General features: G+C 42.3%; 2 protein-coding genes across 7 annotated transcripts in view; one reads left to right on the top strand and one right to left on the bottom strand.

Moving 5' to 3' along the window:
- ARHGAP6 (Rho GTPase activating protein 6) overlaps positions 1-17,240 on the top strand; it is a 197,411-nt gene that overhangs the window by 119,528 nt on the left and 60,643 nt on the right. The window lies entirely within an intron of this gene.
- On the bottom strand, positions 7,436-13,578 carry AMELX (amelogenin X-linked). Its single transcript, XM_081858788.1, has 6 exons — positions 13,423-13,578; positions 11,506-11,576; positions 10,103-10,141; positions 9,093-9,137; positions 8,258-8,689; positions 7,436-7,606 (listed from the first exon to the last, which is right to left on the bottom strand). The coding sequence occupies exons 2-6, from the start codon at positions 11,566-11,568 to the stop codon at positions 7,601-7,603; spliced, it is 585 nt and encodes a 194-aa protein (XP_081714914.1). The 5' UTR covers positions 11,569-11,576; positions 13,423-13,578; the 3' UTR covers positions 7,436-7,600.

Raw genomic sequence — 17,240 nt, forward strand, 5'->3', positions numbered from 1 at the left:
AAGCTGTACACCGGCTCCCTTGGCCATTAAAGCGAGATGAGCGCCGCAACACCAGAGTCGGTCATGACTGGACCTAATGGTCAGGGGTCCCTTTACCTTTACTAACTATTTTAAAGCAATATTGCACAGTAATCATAAATTCTGCAACTACAGGGCAGAGATGTGAGTTTCAAAAGTACCGCATTTTTCGCCCTATAGGACGCACCGGCCCATAGGGCACACCTAGTTTTTTTTTGGGGGGGGGGGAAATAAAGAAAAAAAAATCAGAAAAAATCTCAGAACCCACAGGTAAAACCTTCCTTTTACAGAGTCTTATGTTTAACCCCCTTTTTAAAAAAGCAACCACAAAGCACAGCTTCGCTACAAATAATTGACTGCTCAGAAAGTTTATACACAACCAGCACTGATAAGGTTTCCATCCTAAGAAGTCTCTACAGTGCCTAGCAGTTGTGAATATGGGATCGTGCTCCTTATGGGGCAGTGATGTCCAGAATTAAGAGACAGTCCCTGAAAATGAGGCGGAACCCTGACAACCAAGCACTTTAAGTTGTTTTGTGTTATTTATAAAAACTTTGGGAGGGGTCCGCACCATAGCCAAAGCAATGATGCACAAACTGACATTTCAGAAGTTTGACAAATGATGCATTTGCAAAGGCAAAGAAGTCTGCAGTCGTTCACTTGGAGTGTTGCTTCCTTTACCTCTCTAGCCTTAAGGCTCACTGCCTTTTAAAAAGTACTCCGGCGGGGCTAAGAAGGCATATCCCCGTTTTTTTTGCAGTGACTTGCCCGTGAATGAGCCATCCGGGCGAGTCACAGGCGGCAAGCAGAACTCTTCGTCTGCTCCGAAGCTGACTCAGGCGCACTGCACTTCAGCGGAGAAAGTTAGCACATTTGGAGCTAGGCGTCTCCAAGCGACAAGTCCACAAGTGATAAGCAGGCGCGCGGTGATCAGCCCCAAAGCGCCACCAGAAGCAGGCAAATCCGGAAGGCTAACGAAACAAGAACAAGCAATGCCTCCTCTCCCGCCACTCCTTGGGCAGATGCTTCCCCTCGCCACCCCCTCTGCTAATGCGAAGTGCCGAAAGATCAGCGGTTGTTTTGCAAGCAGCTCTTTGCCGCCTTAAGCGCGCAAGTCCCTCTCCCTCCGCAGCGCTCCGAAAATAAGTTGGGAGATCCCTCCCGAACCTCTCCGGCTTCTCTCCCCGGTGCCTCCCGCCGCCCACCCCAGCTCAGCTGCGTCCGGGACTCAGGCCCGCTGTACCGGGCAGAGATCTGGGATCCCCCCTTCCCTCGCAGCCTGCACCGCTTCCAAGGAAAGAGGGGCAGCCGGACGCACAACGCCAGGCAGCCCCGAGGTGGGTGGGCAGCCGAGGAGTGCGTGCTCCAGTGCGGCGGGGGTCTCCATGGGTGGCGCCCCGCTGTCCTCCTGCAGGGGCTGCGCTCGGCTCTCCCGTTGGGTGGCTCCGTGGCCCCGTGCTGCGTGCCCACCTGCTCCCCCAACCAACCCCGCTTGGCCGCCCAACCTGCCCGCCAGCTCACCTGGCCGGGGCCGGAGGTGCATCGGCTGCATGTCCCTGGTTCTCCCCGCGTCAGGAGCAGCTCGACTTTCCAGAAGCAGCTGCAAGTGCGGCTGCAGGCACCGCGGAGCTCAGCCGGACGCCCCAGCATCGCCTCATCTCCTGCCCAGGTGGAGGCTCCCCACGCGCCACGTCCCTGCCAGAGACGGAGTGGGCGCCTTCCGCGGGAACTCCCGCCGGGCTCCCAAGGCTTTCGCTGAAGCCTGCATTCGCCCCATAGGACGCACACACATTTCCCCTTCATTTTTGGAGGAGAAAAAGTGCGTCCTATAGGGCGAAAAATACGGTATGATATTAGATGTGAATTTCAAAAGTATGATATTAGATGTGAATTTATAAAAGGTTGAGTAATAAGTTGCAATATTTAAATGTTTGATAACTCTCACTTTTTCTTGACCAAAGCTTCAGAGCAGGTAAAAAAACAACTCATTTTTTTGTTTTCCGGAAAAGGAGGAGGTGCTATCAGGTTGTTATGGCATGGGCACAGGCAGTGAGAAGACTTCCAGCCATTGATTCTTAAGCAGGCAGCCAAAGGTTTCATTCTATCTGTTAGGTATCCAAGGGGTTGCTCGTGCGCAAGCAGGCAAATCTCTCCCTGGCTGGCTGCTAATGTAAACTTTATCTGTCCGGAGAGCCACTCACCCGTGGCTGACTCAATCGCTGGCAGAATCCGTGAGTGGGCGTTTCTTAAACTTCTTCCAGCAAAGAAGCTCCTTGACGCCCAGTCTCCGCCTTCCCTCTCTGCGCGAAAGCCTTCTGAGCAGAGAGGGCGTAGGCAGCGGAGGACCCCTTCCTTCCCCACTTGTCCCAGGCAGGGAGTCGTGGGACCGCCTCGCCATTTCCGACTCCTGCACCCCCTCTCCACTGGAGCTGAGTTTATTCTCTTCCCCAGAAGAGGAGCTGCTTCTCCCGATCCCTGGAGGCTCTCTATAATCCCTCTGGCTTTTGCTCTCTCCCTCCGGCACTGATGGCAGTTCCCTGACACTATCCCTATGGATTAGAGTCTCATTCAACTGCCATATCACAGAGGTGTGGACAATGAAGCCTGGTGGTTTGGCCAAGTTGTTGCGGTTTGTTCTGTATCCTCCCTTGCAAAGATACTGTGGACACTTAAGTGTTGCAATTGTACAGATATTTAGCACCTTGCTTAAGGTTCGAATCCCCGCAACGAGGTGAGGTCCCGTTGCTTGGTCCCTGCTCCTGCCAACCTAGCAGTTCGAAAGTACGTCAAAGTGCAAGTAGATAAATAGGTACCGCTCCGGCAGGAAGGTAAAACGTCGTTTCCGTGCGCTGCTCTGGTTCGCCAGAAGCGGCTTAGTCATGCTGGCCACATGACCCGGAAGCTGTACGTCGGCTCCCTTGGCCAATAAAGCGAGATGAGCACCACAACCCCAGAGTCTGCCACAACTGGACCTAATGGTCAGAGGTCCCTTTACCTTTACCTTAAACTGAAAAAAGTGTCTTTCTTTACCTCAGAAGGGGGGGGGGGTCCCCCTGCTGTTAACAGTTACTTCTCTGCTGGGGGGAAAGTTGCGTGGCTCCCACCTATTCTGGTTCTATCCCCATCCTCCTCAGCAAACAAACACTTTACGTTGTATCATTCCATCCATTAAAAGCTGCTACAATTTGTAATGTAAGTTCATGCCATGAATAACTGTTACATTGCACAGAAGTACAGTGGTACATCGGGTTAACTAACTAATGTACAGGATTGTAGCCTGAATGGATAAGTCTGAAAGGTATCGTGCAGAATTCTATATCTTTTTTGTGATATAGAATGGATGGAGGGTTATTAAGTGGACTAGAACTTGGGAAACCAGGATTAAAATCAGCCGTGAAGCTCAAGTTGAGACCTTGGATCAGCAACTGTCTGTCAACCTAACCTGCCTCCTTATAGCTTTGCTGTGAGGATAACATGGAGAAAGGGAGACCCATAAATGGTACATTGAGCTCTTTGAAAGAAGGGTAGAATGGATATAAATGGAATATTGCAAATAAAGAACAATAGACTTTTTAATATCTTCAGCTGCCTGTTTCTTATTTTAAATTGCACGAGGCCCTGTTTGGAATCACAGGCCAAACCAGCTGGGACACAACCAGTATATTCAGGCCTACAGACATTGGGTTTTGCATGAAGACCTTCAGTAAATCAGATATATGATTGTCTGCTGGGATAGGCTTGCCCGGGGGTAGGGTGTGCATTCAGGGTACAATATACTATCCTGTACTACATGTTGGCTCTGCACACTTGGGTTCTCATCTGAAGCATCCCATCCACCACCCTACTTTTGTAATAGCATTTTAAATTTGCCAAAGTGTTTCATAGGGTTTTTTTTTAACCCTGTTAAATAGATCACAGTGCAGTTCTAGCAAAACAAGAACAACTCTACTGGGATCTTAAAGACAACTTTATTAAGGTCTAAGCTTTATTGGACTACATTTCATTAGATACTTAAACTTTCATGGATTGCTAATGACAATTTGCTAGCCTTTAAACAGTTACTGGACTATTGTTTTGTCTCTTGCTGTAAGCCATGGCTAATTGCCTACCACTTTGATTTAAAGTCTGCTAAAGTAATATACCCAATATGAAAACAATGAGCCTATGGCAGAGAGGAACAATTTTAAATTAGGTTTCTAGATCATTTGGTGGACTGTTTGGTTTGTTTTTAAGTGTAAATACAGTGGTACCTCGGGTTACAGACACTTCAGGTTACAGGCACTTCAGGTTACAGACTCTGCTAACCAGAAATAGTACTTCGGGTGAAGAACTTTGTTTCAGGATGAGAACAGAAATCGCGTGGCAGCGGTGCTGCAGCAGCGGGAGGCCCCATTAGCTAAAGTGGTACCTCAGGTTAAGAACAGTTACAGGTTAAGAACGGACCTCCAGAATGAATTACCGTATTTTTCGCTCTATAACACGCACCTGACCATAACACGCACATAGTTTTTAGAGGAGGAAAACAAGAAAAAAATATTCTAAATGAAACAGTGGATATATGATTTTTGTGGTTCATGCTGTGGTCACAGACATGTGATCTGACGGTGAGTTTGGGGTAGCCCAATGCAAAAATCCTGAGGATCCATGTGGATCCATGCTTTGTAACCACGTTTTTGCGCCATTGCGACCCCATGAAACAGTGGGTGCGTGTGTGTTTTGGTGCAGGCTGTAGCCATGGATATGCTATGTGATCTGATGGTGAATTTGGGGTGACCTAGTGCAAAAATCCTGAGGATCCATGTGGATCCGTGCTTTGTAACCACGTTTTAAGTGGGGAGGGAAGGAAAAGAACTCAAGGGACAAGGAGCTCGCGTGGGGGGCGTGGAGAAGGATGCTGCTGATAATGCAGGAGAGGCTCCTCTCCAGCTTTGCTCCTTTAGAACAAGCAGGCTCTGCGTCTCTCCCTCCTCCCCGGCAAGGAAACCATGATAGTAACCACTCTGAGACAAATCAAGAAAAATTGCGACCAACACTCTCCCCCAAGCGCAGTGAGGTCAAAACACACACACACGCAGAGAGGGAACTGGCCCTAAAGTCGCAGGGCGCTGGGGGAGTGAACGGGAAGCAAGAGAAGGAGAAGGAGCCCTCACACACACAGAGACACACAGAGTGTCAATTCTAAAGTCGGAGGGACAGCGCAGGGAGAGTGACGGGAAGCAGGAGGAGGAGAAGGAGCCCTCTCTCTCTCACACACACACACACAGAGTGTCAATTCTAAAGTCGGAGGGACAGCAGGGAGAGTGACGGGAAGCAGGAGGAGGAGAAGGAGCCCTCTCTCTCTCACACACACACACAGAGTGTCAATTCTAAAGTCGGAGGGACAGCGCAGGGAGAGTGAAGGGAAGCAGGAGGAGGAGAAGGAGCCCTCTCTCTCTCACACACAGACACAGAGTGTCAATTCTAAAGTCGGAGGGAGAGTGCAGGGGCGCAGGGAGAGCGAAGGGGAAGCAGGAGGAGGAGAACTATAGCTCAAGCACACACACACACACAGCCCCTACAGTGGCTAATCCAAAATCGGACAGCAAAAAACTGCAGGCAGGGACAGAGAGTACGTTTTTTTTTAAAAGCAGCCAACCCCGCTCTGCTTCTCTCCCTCCTCCCGGCTAGGCTGGCTGAAAAGCTTCGCTGCTACTTAGCAGCTCTGTGGGGAGGAGAGAGGAACATAGAGGACGGGTTTTTTTAAAGCAGCCAAGCCCGCTCTGCTTCTCTCCCTCCTCCCGGCTCGGCTCGCTGACAGGAGCCGCTTACACCCGCTTTGCTGTTTCAAAGCAAGCCACGGACTGCTCACAACTGCAGCAGATTCCCCCGCCATCTGTAGGCATTCGCTCCATAACACGCACAGACATTTCCCCTTACTTTCTAGGAGGAAAAATCTGCGTGTTATGGAGCGAAATTTACGGTAAGTTCTTAACCCAAGGTACCACTGTACAAGGCTCTTACCAATTGGTTTACTGAGAAGAAAAAGGTGTAGGCCAGTCTTCCTTAAACGTGGCCCTCCAGATGTTTTGAGACTACAATTCCTAGCATCCCTGACCACTGGTCCTGCTAGCTAGGGATCATGGGAATTGTATGCCAAAAACATTTGGAGGGCCGAGTTTGAGGAAACCTGGTGTAGACCTTCAAGGAAATAGTTCCGGCCAATGTAAGAGCATATGTGTGGTTCTGATAGCTCTACTAGGCTAATGGACTACCATGGCTGCAGACCTACTAAAGTGGTATTGTGGCTGTATGCTAATATCTTGATTGGCTGAATTGCTGAAGATGTTCCTCCTTAACCTGGTTTTTGACACCTGAGGTATATTTTTTAGGACCCACCTTATTTTTATGGTTGTGGGTTTTAAATTGTTTTTCGTGTTGTTTGAACGCTACCTTAGGATGAACAGCATGTCATAAAAATTATCATCATGAAATTAGGTGTGGGGTTCTGCTGTACTGCTGGGGATAAGGAGTTTGCAACATTAATAGTAGAATAAAAGGTTTTCAAATGTTTTTGTCTGTCTGGTGGTGGATTAGGGGCCTCCTGGTCACAGCAGTAGTTTTTGGCATTAGATTTGGCTGACTGGTGCAGAGAACAGATGACCAGAGAACATGTGCTTAGTAGAAATAGCTCCAGGTTCGAAATTCAAATGAAAAGATAGGAGTATCTGAGGGGCACAAAATAATGTGACTTTGAGATTTTGAAAACACTTTAAAAAAATTTGCTTGACATTCGACTTCATAGGACAGCGCCCTGGTTTTCCTTGATGGGTCAACCTTCACTGACTTTGCCTCATATTTTTTGAGCACTATTTGTAGTTGATCTCAAGTGAACATCGGTAAATAAGACATTTTCACATAGACTTTGTTCTCTGACATTATTTTGGCATTCTCTTGTTGTGGTTCGTTTATATGTGTGTGTCGATGTGACTCCATTTTGATTTGGTAATGTTGTTTGTGTATCATGACTCTTGAGGTTTTTTCCCCTTGATTTTGTTTTCGTTTGAGGGGGTCTCTTTAGTTGCACTTTTTAATTCATGTTAAAACTATGTTTTCTGTTTGGCACACAGCATACAGCACGTCCATATTGTAACTATTTAGTTCTTGAAGTGGTAGATTGTGTTAGTGCTTCATTTTGGAGCTTGTAATTAATCTTTTGAAATTGAAGGCAAGCTTAGAAGAACTATCACATGGAGGCTTGAGCCTCAGTGTGACTCATCTATGGGACTGGTTCTTTGTGTGTGCATATTTTAAATAAAGACATGCAAATGAATGATCTGTGATATTTTTACTGTTCGATAGGAGATGCTGTTTTAATCTCCTTTTAATGGCTCGATTGACTGAAGTACTTTTTAAAGAAAAAGTCAGAATTCTATTAGTATTGATTTAAAACAAGTTTTATTATTTACTACTTTGTGTTTGTTTGCTTTCTAGCTACAGTATTCTCTAAGAATTTGGATTAATATCACTGCAGTAGAACGATGGGTTTTTGAAAGCAAGTGAAGGTGCCTAAAATACTCTTCATTATTCTGGTTTCCTGGCCCCTTTAATCCTGAAAGAGAAGGGAGAAAAGAACTAAAATTAAAACCAGTATCTGAACAGAAATATTACCATGGTTATTGAGATTGCTTGCTTCATTCAATGAAAAAACAACAACAAAAACTTTACCACCCAAATAAATACTATTTTAACAATAAAACAATCTTATTATATATTTGATTTTTTTAGTTAAGAGGCATAGGCACTGGCATGAATGGTTGGAAAGTACTGTGACTTTGTTTACATGTTTATACAGAGGCAAAGTCTTGGAAACAAGCTGCAATTTCATGCAATTTCAAAGATATAGGCAGAGTTGTGGCTTGAAGGTGAGTCATTTTCATCTGAAATATGTATTAAGTGATATTTGCCTAGGAGTGGGAAGGACTATTTGAGTTGATATGGCAAATAGTACTACTTTAATATTTTTGTTTTTCGTAATTTGTAATGGTTCATATGAGATTATTGCACGTCAGCTTAATTTGAAAGCTGGCTTCATGTCAGCTTAATTTGAAAGATGTGAAACAGCCAATATGGCTTTTCCTGGACCATCTCACGTCTTCTTTTTTTAAAATTCTGATCATCAAAATAAATATAAATATTTTAAAATGATACCTTTTTGTTTGATGTATTTATGAAATGTAATGCTATTGCAATGATTTCTTACCACTTCTTCTTGCTTGGTCTTGTCAGCTGGTGGCCATGATTCAAGGGGTGTATCTGGTATCATTGGAGGCAGGGGAGGCATTGGGTACATCGGCTGGTTTGGATTCCCTGGTTGCTGAGGGTGCATTGGCTGGTTTGGACTGCTTGGTGGCAGTTGGTGCATTGGGTGCTCTCCTCCATGTGGTTGAAGCGGGTGATGAACTGGTCCCACATGACTTGGTTGATACTGTGGCATGATTGTGTTTTGCCCAGTCATCGGCACGTACGGGCTATGACCATGACCAGGTTGCGGCATTTGTGGGTTTGGATGTGGAAACGGCTGCTGCTGTGGCTGCATTTGATGGAGGTGCATTGGATAATGAGTTTGGTGCATCATTGGCCCGGCATGGTGGTGCATCCATCCTCCCATGGGCTCAAAGGCGTAATGTGGATACTATGGAAACAAATATTAAAGATTTATTAGAAGATTTACATAATATTGATTACTTAAAATAAGTGAAAAGGTCAAAGTGGCAGCTGATTAAAGGTATCTATGGGCAACAAAATATTTTTAGAAGCACTCTATTGGGACAAATAATGTGAAGGCAGTTACTCAGAATTTTGAAGGGCAGTGATTGTGAACTATGCTGCAGCTTTCCACAAGACTTTTTTAGTCCTTCAGATGTTGCTGGACTTACTACTACTTTCTTACTGTTGGCCATGCCAGCTGTTGCCATGTTGGCTGCCCTGTATCACTTCCAGTAAAGCCTGTTTTAAATAATCTGGACACACCTGACCTTCTGAAATCTTGGCTTGAGAAATCAGTTCATAGGTTGCATATGTTATAGATGCCATACCTGGGGTCCCATTAGTTTCTGGTACCACTTTAAAGGTGTCATCACCTTGAAGATACAAATAAAGAGAAACATTTCTAAATAGCAAACAAACATTTCACAAGGATTATTTCATTTAAATTGTTGAGAAAGGATAGAATTCAATCTCGTGCTCTTCCAGTTGTTTGATCTGGGCAAGCATTGCTGCTTGTCAGAACAAACAGGCCCTTTCTGTTCCTTGTTCTGGGGGTCCTCCTAGCCCCTAGAACCAATTTTGGTGATGTGAAGGCAGTAACATGCAAAGGAAGGGAGCCCCATTGCACAAGCAGAAGTCCTTGTACAGGGCTTCCACTGACATGGCTGCTTAGGTGAATCCTGCACTTAGTGTTCCAAGTTAACAGGCCATGATAATAATGTTTTGTTCATTCGGAAGATCTCGTGCAGGCACCCCAACCCCACCTTTCCTATGTCTTTCTTAAATAAATAAACTTCTGTGCTGTGAAATCACACCACACATTAAATATCCAATGAATTATGTAAAATCAGTATCCCCAGATGTATTCTCCTTTGATCCCTAATGTTAGGTTCCATTTTTACTTGATTGCATATTTCCATTTTAAGTAAGACTGGGCTTTACTTGCTTTGGGGGTTTCCCTGTTGAATGCAAGTAAAAATTAGATTGTATGTTGTTAAGTATTTGGTTTTATTGATCATTTCGATTAGTGGTGCACTTGTCTGTAGGAACAATACAGTTGCATTACAAATTCCGTTTCCATCACATTTAATTTCGCTTCTAGTATATCAGTATAGGTTTAGTCACCTTAATTTAGCAGAGTGAAAGCAGCATATTTTGTATTTAATCGCATCACCTGACAAAATAGACTACTAAACAAATTCACTTTCCCCCTTGCTGATTAATAGTGAATATATTTTGTGCATGCTGTCATATCTAGTGATACAAGTCCTGAAGTGATCTACTTTGTTTTTAATTTACACACAAAGAACATGAATGAAAAACATTTAAAAGGTTGTACCTCGTAACTGAAATTGATATAGCCAGGATGTTGTGGCAACTGTGGAAAAGTTTAAAAAAATAAATCACACATTTGCATTTGGAGATAACTTCAGTTCATTAATTCTTCCCAGTAAATGTTTTAGCTACAACTTTGGATGAAGGGTTAGGTTGAGATACTTGCATAGTTCATAGTTTGACATAGGCCAGTTGACATACTACTTTTTTCAAGTGTACATCTAAGAAGATTTAAATGTACACTTGAAAATGTAAATTTATGAACAAGCAGAAATACATGTTTTTTCAGTAGCATATAATTGACATAAACACTTATTAGGAGGCCAGAATTGCCTGTAATCCCCTTTTTGGTTTGTTTCCACACTGGCAAACTTGCACTGTTACTTCACAATAAGTGAATAGGTCTGAGCTATTTCCTGAAGGCATGTTTTAACACACTATCTAGATAACTTCAATCATCTAGTATAAAATGCTACATGTTTTCCTTTACCGAGCAAGATTCTCATGCAGTAGAAGTGCAAAAAGACTCTCATCTTCACCAGTTTGCTAACTGTTAAGTCTTGGGTATATAGCTTTCCTGACATATATACATGCATACTTTACACATTTGCTAAAATCTTCTCCATGCATATGCTGCTGCCTCCTATTGTGTCCATAAAGCACTTTTGAATATAGAAAGAGAAAATGAATACAGTATTTGCTAGGGCTGGTATACCTATGTTCCTTTCCCCACCACCCATCATTTCAGACCTTTTCATAACAATTTTTTAAGGTTGCAGCTGTACTGAGTAACTACAGTACTTGGTATACCATATTATCCTTGTCATAATAATATTAATAATATTATCTGTATTGCTTTTAAATATTTTTACGTCGGTGTACACTGCCTTGGTGTTTTGTAACAGGGTAGTATATAAATCATTTTAACAACAACTACTACTGCTACTATTGTAAAAAAAACCATTGGTTTTAATTTGAGAAAACTCATCAATAGGTTATGGTAATACAGGCTTCCTCAACCTTGGCCCTCCAGATGTTTTGAGAATACAATTCCCATCATCCCTGACCACTGGTCCTGCTAGCTAGGGATCATGGGAGTTGTAGGCCAAAAACATCTGGAGGGCCAAGGTTGAGGAAGCCTGTGGTAATATATGTTAATGCTTAGTTTTCTTCATAGGTATGTGGTAAATCAGGGTTTCCCAAACTTGGGTTTCCAGCTGGTTTTGTACTACAACTCCCACCATCCCTAGCAAGCAGGACCAGAGGTCAGGGATGATGGGAATTATAGTCCAAAAACAGCTGGAGGCCCAGGTTTGGGAAACTCTTCTGTAAATCTTCACCTGTCTTTTAACTCTGATTTCAATTAGTGAAGAATTAAGTTACTTGAAATTAGCAATTAGCACTTACTGGAATAGCAAATGTAGTGCTTAAGAGGCACATAACAATAGTCCAGCCCTCCATTTTCCTCATGGCAGGTCCTGCAATATACAACATACAAGAGAAAGTTTCCACACATACACACACACCGTTTATAGGTCAAGCCAAAGTATACAACCATATATAATTAATGTTGCTAGGTCTCATCTGTTCTTTGTTAAAACAACTTTTAAAATGTAAGGTGAGCTGTACTGTCTCTGTTGGATGTTAATGGCTTTGCGAGGAATGCAGTCAAAGTCTATTTTACACTAGAGAGGAAAACGTAGGCACATCAGTTCTCTCCACTGAAACTAATACAGCTGAATGTGCTTAAGTTGGAAGCAACGTCTTCATGGATTTTAACCTCCAATGTGAAAAGCATAAATTTACCCATCATCTTCCACATCCTAAAATTTGCAGCATGTTATTAATCTGTAGCTTTGGCCCTCTTGACCTTGGTTTAACATTATAGAGATTATTTTTGCATGTCAAGGAAGCATGCACAGACTGCTAAGAAGTTCCCGATTCTTTCTTCTTCCTGCTAATCCTTTGTTGCACCAGGAAAGAAGCAAACCATGCTGGCTGTATGCTAACCAGCACTCATGGTTTGTTTCCTCCAAATAAATCACAGCAAGGAAGCCAGGATTTGTTTGCACTTAATGCAAAGCTAGCCTCTTGTTCTTTTCCTTCTCGGTATGGGGAAGGATTAGAAGGGAGTAGAACATATCAGAGATTTTTGGTAGTTCACTTTAAACCATAGTGCGTACTAAACCATGGGTTTAATGAGACATGCAAACTGGTCCACAATTTGATATTTGATAATTTAGTGCAGTGTTTCCCAACCTTGGGTCTCCAGCTGTTTTTGGACTACAACTCCCATCATCCCTTGCTAGCAAGACCAATGGTCAGGGATGATGGGAATTGTAGTCCAACAGCAGCTGGAGACCCAAGGTTGGGAAACACTGATTTAGTGCATAGCCTTAGGTGTACATTGACAGAGCTATTTTTTTCAATTATACAATACGGTGGGAAAATAATGTAGTAGTATGGATGTTTTAATTATTTGATGTTATAAATTAACAGTTTTAATAGATTAAAACTTATAGTTCATTTAATCAATGAAGATGGAAAAAGCAAATATGTCCTCCTCTGTCCCACATTTGGTGAAAAAAGAACCTAAAAATGACAATTTTTTGCATTATAGGCACATAAAGGTGACATGGCTCCATTTAAATAAAAAAGCAGTGCATCTATCAAATGTGTTTTTCTATAATACCAATAAGCCTTAACATTGAATAAATATTTCATATTCCCCAGTGGAAAGTGAGTGAAAGATAGCTTTTCCTACAATACAAGTGTTAGCCGACCAGATTGTCAAACTGCTTTCTTACTTAAGAGTTTCCACCAATTCAAATCTCTCAAAAAGGCATCTTCTGTACATGATTTAATTCATCAGTTAATTGACAGCTTAATAGCCCAATAGCTAATTAAAGACAAACAATCAGTTAACAGGTCTGATTGTTAATGAAAAGAATAAAAAAATCTGAGAGCAAGGCTGCAGCAGAGCAACTTTTAATTAAGTTCTAAAGATGAATGCTGGCATTAAAGGAAATAAGATAATGCACAGAAGATCTTGAATGTTCACCATTAAAGTCTTTATTTCAAACTTTTTGAATATAAGGACACTAAGGGAAAATTTAGAACTTGCATACTCTGCCCACTTAAATCTCCACCCCATCCTTTTTTTGGGGGGGGAGGGGAGAACAATGCAGAAACTGCACCCCTAAAAAAGCTTTCACATAAGCAATATGCATATTATTATGAATGAAGTTTCGTTTCTATGTCTTAAAAATCTCAGTGGATAAAGAGAAACGATAAATAAACTGTTGACATAATGAATAAGTTTACCTCTTGGAAGTACTCCTTGAATCTTGCTGTGTGTGTTGCTCCAGTAGTCTTGGTAGCTTAAGGACTTTACTTAACTTCAGCTCATATTTAAACAGTTTTCACACCTCTGACAGCCAATGAACATTTAGCTTTTTTTTTTAAAAAAAAAAAAACCCAATAAAAAAAACCTGCTGCATCATGTGTTTTCAGACATCAAATCACGCCCAGAACTGAGTATTATGATTAGAGTGTGCAGTCTTTTATTATGTTTGCATGGCTTGGTAAAACATATTCTTTTGCAACTTCTAATTCTCTATGGTTCTTGTGTTGGGTTCAGTTTCTAATCTGCAGTTCTGCCTGACTTCAGTGATAATTTTATCCTTTTGTACAAATTCCCATACAGTTCATTTTAAAATAGAGTTCTGTTATGGTGTATGTAAGGCAGAGGAACCCCCATATCCAAGCCCTGACATTGCTTGTGCCAGCCAGGACAAAAACCAGGTGAGGTGGCTTTTCCCAGTGTTGTCATGTCATGTCCCACCCCACTTCCAAATAGTTTCTATAGGGGGGGGGGAATTAACTATACCAGCTTCAGGGCTGGCATAGCCTTCCTCACATATTATTATTAGTATTATTATCTCCATTTATTACCCATCCTTCAGCATCAGGTCCTAGGATAGGTTAACACAGTTTAAAAATCAATATTAAAGACAGTTTAAATTACAGGCTTCCTCAACCTCGGCCCTCCAGATGTTTTGAGACTACAATTCCCATCATCCCTGACCACTGGTCCTGCTAGCTAGGGATCATGGGAGTTGTAGGCCAAAAACATCTGGAGGGCCACGGAAATAGGAATTTAGAAGCATGCTGGGGATGTATTGGAAGAAGGTCTCCCTCAGTCATACCCCACTGTCCTCCTTTTTCTCTCTTGCACTGTTGGAACATCAACATATAGAAAAGCATTTGAACAGTGTTTTGCTTTTTAACCTCCCTGTTTGTTTAGCCCTCCTTTTCTTCTCTAGACTCCATAGCATGCAGTCTTCTTTCTCCACGCCAACCATTACTCGCCCATTTTATCTTTCCCATCTCCCTGTGGCTCCCTCTTTTATCTCTCCAACTTATAGTGCCCCGTGGCTATTTTCTCTCTGCACTTCTGCAGGGCTCTCCGAACCCCAATCTTCCCATTTCCCATTGTCTTCTTTCAATTTCCTTCATTCTGGACACTTTTGTTCTCTCCCCATATTTCTGCTTCTCTTGGTTGAATATTGTAGCAACATGTCATGGGGCTTATGCTTTCCCAACAATTCATGGACTACGAAAGCCTGCGGTGCAGGAGAACCATGCAGTTTGGGGTTTTTGAAGATTCTGAGGTGGGAAAAAGAAGCCAAGTCCTTCACATATATCAGAATCTAGTGGGAATTGGTAATGATAAAGGCACTTTCCTAATTTTGATAAAGTTTGGGCTTAGCTGTTCCCATAAAGATCTGGGCGGACTCCACATACAGTCGTACCTTGGAAGTCGAACAGAATCCATTCTGGAAGTCCATTCAACTTCCAAAACGTTCAAAAACCAAATCGCGGATTCTGATTGGCTGCAGGAAGCTCCTGCAGCCAGTCAGAAGCCACGGAAGCCCCGTCAGATGTTTGGTTTCCAAAAGAACGTTTGCAAACCGGAACAATCACTTGTTGTGGCGTTCAGGATCCAAAACGTCCGAGTTCCAGGGCGTTCGACAACCAAGGTACGACTGTAATGTAATAGGTATATTCCAGTTTGTTGCAAATAGAGAGGTGTTTGTGATCTATCTTTAGGCCTTAACTTGTGTCCTGGTTTAAAATAACACACACAAACAAACTATTAAGGAAAGGGAGGAGAATAGATGTATTGTATTACAGATATCTAACATTTTGTAACTTTACATTTCATCTATAGTCCTTGCACGCACGCATGCACGTGCGCGCACACACACACACGGAATCAGAAAACTGGTTATGAACTGCTTATTGCGGGATTGTGTTGCTTTTTGAGGAGCTGCCAACATCCATATGTTTACTTGTTTACAATAAATGGTAGAGCTATACATTTTTGTTTCCTTTTCACAGAAATAACGAAAGCTATATGTCCCCACCCCCCTTTAAAACAAGTACCAGTAAAGCTAGCAACACTAGCCAAATTATCTGTTTAGCTTATAATTTCAAGGAGTTAAAAGAATTGGTAATTAGATGTCAGGAAAACTTCCTTGACTAAGCGAGAATGATGTGTGTGAATAGCATTTACGGCAGAAGATGAATAGCTATGGTAAAAACAGAGTGAAAATTGTTTGTCTGTCCAATCAGCAAAAAAACCCTCTTGTATTAATAGAAGAGAGAAAAAAGTTTTTTTTTTTTATAAAAAAGAAAAGAAATAAATCTTGTGTATTCATAGTAAGTCACCCCAGAAGATACAAATATTTAGTGGGAACCTATTTGTTTCTTCAAGATAATGAGTAATAGAATCATATAACTGCAGAATTTGAAAGGATCCATCTAGTACAACCCCCTGCAATGCAGGAATCTCAACTAAAGCATCCATTATTGTGAAATTATTATGAAATGATTTGCAACAGTTAATATCAAAAGTACTATAACTGAGCTGTTGTGATGTCTTCCAGAAAAGCTTAGCAATAGCAATATAGGGTAAATTTAACTGCAAGGCTGCCTAGAAACTTCGCACCAAATCCCAGGATGGAGCAGAAAGTATGTTGGTGCTGTCCATGCAGAATTCTGAGTCAATATAGTTAGTGTTCAAATTGGCACCAGCTTTCATCTCCGGGAGCAAACTATTGTTTCATTGGCTTTCAGCCTAACTTTTCACTTTGTGAACAGAAGGAGCTTTGGTTCATGAAAGGTGAGTTTTGCTTGTGGAAGGTTCCCCCCCTTCCCCCCGTGAGTAGAACTAAAAGTTGGGATCCAAGCCACTGATTCCTAAAAATAGGAAGGCATATTTAAAAACAATATGTAAGGGTAACAGTTTCCAGGAGCCCTTACAGCTGTCTTTTTCTGATGAGGAACAGCTGCTTGGAGTCTTTTCTCCCTAAGTTTCAACTGCCCAGTAAGTATTTATTATATTTTGAAGACATAGAAGACATATAGCATGCGCTCGCACACACACACATTGTGATTTGCAATATATCACCATGCTGAATATTATGAAATCATTACCACGGTGTGGACTTCAAACTGATTTTGGACAATGTATCAATACATTGCCCAGCCCTAGCCTACATCTCAATAAAACTTTATTTATTTTAAAAAAAGAAGCTCATGAATTTGAATGGGTTACCAGTAAGAAAAGGTGTTTAAGCCAAATTGACATTAGTTCAACGGTTGCTGCTTTGGTTATTGTAGCTACAAACGGATGCGCTTTGAAAGCCATTTCTTTTTTGCAGTCTAGAATCCTAATCCTTTTTTCTGCATCTTTTCCAACTTTGCAGTATCCTTTCTGAGGTTTGGCAACCAGAATGGTACACAGTATTTGTATAACGGCATGGTGATTGCGGCATTTTTATTTTCAATTCCTTTCCTAATGATCCCTAGCAAGCAATTTGCCTTTTTCACAGCTGCCGCACACTGGGTTGACATCTTCATTGACCTATCCACCACCACTCCATCCCTGGTCAGTCACCACCAGTACAGAACCCAGGCATGTGTATGTCAGATTAATTGGCAGTTTGCTATCTTCTTTGTTGTGTGACTGTTTGTATATATATATATACAGGTGCACTTTTAGAACAGTGCTGTGCAGACAGCAGCAAGAGATCACGAACAATTACTGTACCAAGCTTAAAAGGTAAAGGTAAAGG

Source organism: Podarcis erhardii, assembly GCF_964252035.2.
Source record: "Podarcis erhardii genome assembly, chromosome: 4".
NCBI lineage: Eukaryota > Metazoa > Chordata > Lepidosauria > Squamata > Lacertidae > Podarcis > Podarcis erhardii.